Source organism: Myzus persicae, unplaced genomic scaffold (assembly GCF_001856785.1).
Source record: "Myzus persicae strain clone G006 unplaced genomic scaffold, MPER_G0061.0, whole genome shotgun sequence".
Taxonomy (NCBI): Eukaryota; Metazoa; Arthropoda; class Insecta; order Hemiptera; family Aphididae; genus Myzus; species Myzus persicae.
Window position 1 is genome coordinate 156,564 of NW_019104060.1, and position 8,239 is coordinate 164,802.

General features: G+C 27.9%; 1 protein-coding gene across 5 annotated transcripts; it reads left to right on the plus strand.

The window, feature by feature from the left end:
- The first annotated feature begins 1,015 nt into the window (after positions 1-1,015).
- On the plus strand, positions 1,016-7,947 carry LOC111038206. 5 transcript variants are annotated; one of them, XR_002604955.1, is made up of 6 exons: positions 1,016-1,419; positions 3,329-3,451; positions 4,380-4,589; positions 5,090-5,270; positions 6,368-6,535; positions 7,680-7,947. XR_002604955.1 is itself a non-coding variant. In XM_022321213.1 (3 exons), exons 1-3 carry the CDS (start codon positions 1,299-1,301, stop codon positions 4,482-4,484), a joined length of 354 nt encoding a protein of 117 aa, XP_022176905.1. In that variant the 5' UTR covers positions 1,021-1,298; the 3' UTR covers positions 4,485-4,594. The 5 variants fall into 5 exon arrangements, 1 of the variants encoding a protein (XP_022176905.1); XR_002604954.1 differs by having other exon boundaries at positions 1,017-1,424; positions 3,329-3,455; XR_002604953.1 differs by having other exon boundaries at positions 1,019-1,424.
- Positions 7,948-8,239: the final 292 nt, after the last annotated feature.

Here is an 8,239-nt window from a genome sequence, read left to right on the forward strand (position 1 = left end):
TGTGTGTGTCCCTTCACTTCCGAAACAAATAGAAAACTGAATTAATAAATGAATAGGTATCTACATTTCTGGCTGAGGCTTTGAAATATTATACACACAAAGTTATTCTAGTTTGAAAATTCATTATTTTGTTATTTTCCAAACTTGTAAAAGTTAGAAAAATTATCGTTGACACAAAAAACCTCCGTAAATGTGCCAAACTTACGATTTTGACGTTTTGTTATACCTGAATACAGCTATAGTTTTATAATACCTCCTATGTGATATCGCCTGTCTTCATCGTAAAATTGATGAACAACGCGGTTGAAGGAAAATGTCTTCTAATTCTATGTGATTAAAAAATATATATAATATGAAATGACTATATTCAAAAAACGTTCTATGGATATTTTGTAAAAAACAAACTATAATAAAACCTACAATGTTCCATAACTAGAAGTCATGATAATTAGGCATTTACCTATCTTGTTTGTAAACTCGTAACTCATAACACTGACAATAACATTCGATACTTCCGCAAACATAACATTTCTTACTCCAAACTTTTCGAATAACAGTGTATGTTTATTGTTTTAAAGTTTTCTATTTCATTTCTGTAGATGGAAATTTGTTTTTTTTAAAAAACGTTTTTCGGTTCTCTATAAAAATCAAGTTTTATAGTTCACCTCTTAAATTTGTTCACCTTTTATACTGAGAAATTGATGCCCCGCTATATGATTATGGGACATTAGGGTGAGTGGTAGTTGCCCTCTCCAATTCGATTTTTAAGACCATATAATAATATAATATTATAAAATTATTTTTCATTTTTATTCGTAAATTTATAGTTTGCGTTCTGCCCCGAAAAGAATAATAACAATAATATGTCGTTTCGAATGATGCGACGACATCTAGCTGTGCGGCGTGAGTGCTTCCCATAGAGTAAAATATTTGCTTTTTTTGGGGACATCACTGCAGCCGGACAAATAGCTCGAAAACGGAACTGCCCCGCACTCCCTCCCAAAACCATGACCACGTTATCAAAGGTCCGTCGGTAGAATATTATTGTCTTTCATTCCGGTGATAAGCACAACTGTTGCACACTCGCACTGCTTAATGATAACGCCACCTATCATAATCTGATCGATACGAGATAGTTTTTTGTTAATTGCTATTGCTATTTACATACTAATCCTACTAGTCACTATAATAGACTATTGTAAACATTTTACGTCGACTCAAGAATTTCGCATCGTTTGGCTTTGCGGGAAGCGAGTCAGAGCAAGTAACAGACAGCTTTTCAACTGACAGCAACGGCAATGACGTTCATACCCTCTCTGCAATGTACTTTAACCATCAACAGACCATTTTATCATCGACGGTTAAGCGAAGCTAGTTATCAACATGATCTGTTTCAGAATCTAAAATTCAGACCAACTAGTAAGGTAATTCATTACGACTTTGCTTAGGCAGGAATGCACATAAAGCATTATTTGACGTAAAGTCTGGGCCTTTTAGTTGTGGGATACCCGACATTTATAAACCATTAATTATTTTGATACAAACTAGTAGTAAAAAATTCTACTAAGGACAATGATTTTTGAAAAACTTAGTTCCCGAGTGGATGTTTTGCATGCATGTGTCGTCTGCTAACCCAGTGGCACTAAAGTTAAAATATGTTTGTCTAGGACAAACATAAAAAAAATAAAACATCCGCCCTCAACATCGTAGGTAGACATTTTGGAGGGGGGGGGGCCTTGAGAGTGCTAAAACGTACAAACCGAGAAATCAAACATCCTAACTGGTCACTGATCACTACTATAAATAATAAATATAAAGTAACTTTCGTTTAAAATATACTTGAAGGGCAAATAAAAATAAGAACAATTAAAAAACCATCTTTAATTAATAAAGCGTTCATCTAATTATATTTCTTATCACCTTATAGTGTTCACAAATTTTGTATGTTTATGATACAGGACGTCTAAAATAAATATCACCTGGGTTTTGCGCGGTGCTTAAGGTAAGATGAGTTTTGCGCTGGGAGCAACTGATTTGCAATAACGTAATTTTAAATATTAGCTCCCTCTAAAATTATAGAAAATTTCCGCTTCTATTCAAAATGCATCACAAAATGGCCAATTCTAAAACCAGACCTCTTAAATATACCTACTTACAGTTGGTAATATTTTTGATAATAGGTACATTAGTTAACAATACATTTTGTTTGAATCAATTCCTGAACATATTTTTTTTGTAAAACATTTTTTAAGAATATTAGCCTAATTATACTATGTATAGTAAATGGTACCTAATGATAAAAATTTAAACATTTGATTTGTACACCAATAAATGTACAACAGTATTTAAAATAGAGATTGATGAATTTCACGTCACTTAGATACTATGAATGCAATTTATTATACTATTTTTACTACCTGTCAAGTATAGGTCGCAATTCACAATCACCCATTAATACAAACAAACATTTTTGTACAATATAAGATTATAATAATCTAATTCAACTTTTAATTTTAATATTTTTTTTTTTTGTTAATTTACTAAGCGAATTTCCCAATTTTTAAGTTTTTAACCTTGTTTAAATATTTTTTGATTGTAGCTTAATTTTTTTTGGACTAAAAATATTTTTTATTTGAATAGACAATAATAAATTATAGGTGTAAGTTAATATAACAGTATAACAATTTTAGTATGAAAGTATTAATTTTTAATTTCTGAAAGAGATGCAGGATCATCAGACAGCATTGTTACATTACAAAAATATGTACACAAATGTGTTTGTAACATTAGATAAAAAAAAGTAATTTTGAAAAAGCTAACCTTTTGCACTTGTGAACAGGATATAATATGATATTAGATTCAATATTGGGTGAATTAAGTATAAGTGAGCACCTAGAGACTTTTAATTGAAATATTTAAATTATATTATATTTAAGGGTAAAAATATTGAGTGTACATTATAGATCATTCAGTATGGTATTTTTGTATATAGTAGATGTATATTATACATAAGTTTATGAATACAGCATATAGCATACATAATATATATTATTATATACAAATATAGTCATTATATATCATACATATTGTATACTATTTTTAATACCAACTTATCATTTTTAAATGTGCTACAAATGTGCTGTGTAACAAAACATATAAAATAATAGAATTTCTGTATAGGTACATAGTGTAATATGATACTATTTAAACATAAATTCTTGTTAAAATATTGGTTTAGTTGGTCTATTAAATAACTCAAATCTTTATTTAATGTATATAACTTATACTTAAACTTGATACTTTATACATTTTCTTTTACTCATACCAGGATATGAAAAATATGCTGACTATGTGGATGAAAAGCAACAGTATCAACAGATGCGGTAATGGTCTTCAGGTTTTTTTTAACTGTGGCATAGAACAAGATACAGGATATTTGAAAATTGCTATGGTATGTAAGTTTTATATTTTACCAGAATATTTTTGTTTTTAAAATGAGTGTGTGTTATGATGTGTTTATGTCGTTTTTAATGATTACCGATTGAGAATTTAACATTTATAAAAAACAATCTTTTCTTTAGCAACTTTTTTATTAGTTTTATATATTTTTAGCACTTAATTAAATTAATAGCTAAATCAACTATATTTTAATATATGAACTATTTTTTGAGAATCAATTTTATAACACTAAGGTACCGCTAAGGCAACCCGCTTTACCCTTCAACCCTTCACTTTCATGACCATGGGAGTTATTATTTTGTGTTAATTTGAGTTCTTTAATTTGCACCTTTTTTTAATTGTTTTGTTTACCTTCTCTTAAAAAAAAATTAGGTATATTACAATTTAAAATATAGTTAATAAAAATGTATCCCAATTATTTCAATTGGAACTTTTAATAAGTTTCCTAAGTATAGGGGTTTACAATAGGCAGCTCACGGCCCAAATACATGGAATGGAAATAATTGAACCATCAAAAATATTTTCCTTCTATGCTGATTTTTGGCATACAATAGATATTTTCAAAGATTTGGGAAAAATTAAGACCTCGTTGCAATAACGAGAAGTGTTCATTTTTTAGCCCAAATCACTTTTTTACATCATAAAATAGAAAGAAAACCTGCATCAAATGGTGCAACAATCAGACATGTTCAACTGTTATATATGGAGTTTTAATACAAAATGGACATGTCTTTTTGTTTGTTGATACAACTGGTTGTACAATATTTAATCACTGTGCAACAACAAGATTTGTCCAAACAAGTTTTTATTGCTCCCTTAGTTTGTATTAAAAGTTAAGCATTTTTTTTATAAGTTCGTATGTTGTATACACCCTAGAACAATAATCTACCATTTTTTTTTTAATTAAAATTTTTTTTCAGAGTTCAATTTTAATTTTGTCTGTTAAACAATTAAAAAATATCATGTCCAGTTGTTGCCTCAAGGTTTTCATTTGGAAAAATGCTGCAATTTCTATAAAATCCTAATGAAATTTCTCCAACTGAAGAATGAATTGAAGTACTTAGCTACAAAATTGTTCCAAAACCTTCACTTCAAATGGAAATTATTGATTTTCAAGAATATGTATCATAGTAAGTATACAAAACTGCATTTACTGACGATTTTTGGGCAATGCATGTTTTGGATAAATACATGAGTTGTGAAACTTTGTACTTCAAAATGACATTTTTAAAGAATAAAATATATCGTTCATGATTAACTGATCTCTGCCTTGAGAACACTCCAGATGTTCTCCAATAACACCAATTTTTAAAACTCAAGTATGATACTGCATTAAAAGCGGCTCTTAGTCTTACAAACTACATCACAAGAAAACTCTATACTTTAAAATCATAGTGTTATCATTCAGTTACAGTTTTGCAATTATCTACAAAACCTGAATTTAGAAAAATACACTGTTGTTATTAGTGTTCAAGTATCATTATTTGAGATTCATATAACTGCCCATCATTCATTAAAACTGTAAACCTTGTTAAGTACATAGTCGTCTATCTAGTTATGTAATATGAAGTATATATATTTCTGTATTTTCAGCTTTATTATTGTAACTAAAAATAATTAAATATTTTAGGAAAGGAAGAAAGCTAAAGAACATTTGAGAAAACAATTGGAAAAACTGACAGATTTATTAAATATGTTTTATACATAGCAAAAAATTCCCTAATATTGATTGAGGAAAGAGCGATTTTTGATAAATTATCACAGTTTTAAAATCAAAGGAAGATGGGTTTTATCAACTTCATCCAGTGACGGTAAAATAAATATTAAGAATGCTAATTCCTGGTCCCATAACCTATCACTTAACGATTATAGAATCAATAGCGCCCTAATAAAAAATGTTAAGTTCTATTGTAGGTCAGGGGTCGGCAACCTTTTTTGACGGAAGAGCCAAAAATTACAATGTACAACATTTTCCAGATTTTAAAGAGCCACTATAAATGTTCTTAATTTTTTAAATATAATTTCATTTTTAAATTTTAATAGACATAATAATAATACAATTTATTTTTAACAATAAAATACATTTATAATAAAAAAAAAACAGTTTTTAATGATAGGGAGTTACATCAATGAAAGCATTGGCTTTGCGTGTCTTTTGAAAGTTCTTTTAAATTTGACTTATAACTTGTTGTTTTAAGTTTCAAGCACGACTCTAGATTTTTATTTGTAAGTTGGCTTCTTACTTTACTTTTTATTGTATTCAGGCAAGAGAACGCTTGCTCACACAATTATGTTAACCCAAAACTTTCCAGCACTCTACATGCCAACTTTTTAAAATATTGTTTTTACACATAAAATATTAATTTTTGCTGGAGAGCGGTAACTTTAGACCGAAAGAGCCACATGTGACTCGCGAGCTGCAGGTTGCCAAACACTGGTATAGATTTATCTATTTCTGATGGCAAATTTTTTGTAGATGGTTTGCATAATTTACCTATGCCAAGATTATTCAGTAATTGATCAAATCCTTTAGAAAAGGAAAAAGAAAAGAGGAATATTAATATATTTAACAGTTTGATAAGTCTATTCATTAAATAAGTTTAAGGAAACAGTTTCATAAATCCCAGCATTGAAATTTTTTTCATATTGTATGTCTTAACAGCTTAAATTTATCTAAATATTTTGAAAATGTATATAAAAAATTTTAATTCCCTATGAATAATATTTTTGAATTTCAACAAAATAATTAAAATCAGTTACCTATATATTTTTGAATAATATATTTTTACTATAAAAGGAAATGATACGTATATCACAAATGAAAAAATTGTGGTAGTTTTCTATCTAGAGAATAACTGCTTTTAATATAACACAGGTCAAGTTTTTTTAATTAATAAAATTATTTTAGATGTATCCTCAAAGTTATGATGTACCGCAATAGCATCTGCATCAATCACAGTGTGAGCAGCTACAGCAGCAGTATGTGCATGAACTAATGCCACCATAATCATTGATGGAGCAGCAGCCACTGATGCTCTTGTAAAAGTATTGACTTTCAATTTTGGTGAGCCAGGTGGTAAGTGTATATTATTTTTTATTCATTAATAATAGGATTAACCAGCCATTGGTACTACTTTGATAATATCTTGTTTGAATACTCATATTGTTTGTTTCATGCTATTTATATCTTCAATTGATATATTTCTAATTATAGTTTTGTAAATATAATAATTTTATAAATTATTCTTGACAACTTATCTACGTAAAAGGCCATCAGTATCTATAAAAAAAAAATAAGTAAAGCAGAAAAATAAATATTAATATATTTTATGAAAGGTCTTATGATTAATTTAGATACAAAGGGTATGAAAAAAAGATTATTGCCTGTTATGGTCGCCATCATAGTTTATTATTTATTTCCATAGAAACCATTGTGTCATGATGGGCGATAATATTTATTTTTCGTACCCTGTGAGGAGAAGTTTTACTTAAAAAATACTTTTGATAGACAGATAAAATTAATAATTTGGTGCTGGTTTTGATATTCTGTGTTAATTATACATTAAATAATAATGAAAAACAATGCAGTAATCATTACACTCACTCAGTATCAATGGTGGGAAGTTACATTATAATACCAATGATGGGTCTTACCACGTACAACATTGCAAAAACTGTTTTGCGAGGGATAGAACCACTGAGGGGCAAAAAAAATGATGATTTATGTATAGATAAAGTTTATAATGTATCTATAATTAAAAAATCACTTTCTATTAAATATTGCAACTAAAGGAGAAATTATGTATAGCAGCTTAAAAATTTCAAACTAGTAACCATTTTCTTCCAGTTTTCAATACTCAGAATACTCTAAATCTTCCTCTACTTCATCCAACAATATTTCTCTGCCTCGTGGCCTTAGCCTTGGTTTGTCCATTCGAACGACACTCTTTATAGGCCATTATCTTTACAATGCATAACATTACCAAGCTATGAATGTAGGTTGGTAAAAACATGTTTTTATTACTTTTATTTTGAATTCTTATAATAATTAATATATTTACTATAGCCCTAAAGTATAATTTAAAAAAAAAATTGAATTTTTTATTCCATTTAAGATTTTATAAAACATTTTTATATGATGTTTTTAAGTGTTAATTTAAACAATATGTATGAATAAAATAATTATGTTTTTTTAATTTATGGATTAATCTACATTTCAGATAGTCCAAATTCAAGGCACGTAAAGACTACTTACTTTGTTCACCAAGATATGCATGGTGTCGCCTAGTTGCAGTGGCGTCAAAATAGTATTAAAATAGTCGTTCAAACATTACCTCCAAAAAAATGTACAAATGAAATCCACCCCCTGCCCTATACCCCTTTTAATATTCTTCTATTCACAACAACACCCATTTTTATATATTTCTTTACAAATTATTTAAATATAAACTATAAAAATTAATAATATACATAAGGATGTTGCACTATTCTAGTAATAATAATATAAGTTACTTATAATTAATAATATCATTTCACAAATAAATTATTATTATTACTATAATATAATAAAATAGATAACTTTATAAATTAACTTTAACTTTTAAATAAATCATTTTTATTTATTTTAATGATAATCACATAGTAAAATATTCAATAAAAAACAAATCAACAAAAAATAATTAGGATATTTAGTATTAAAATTTTTTATCTAAAACTAGTTTTTGTTTCAAGTTCTCTATTATTGTTTCTGCGTCTAATTGTATATCGGCTTCACAGGTGA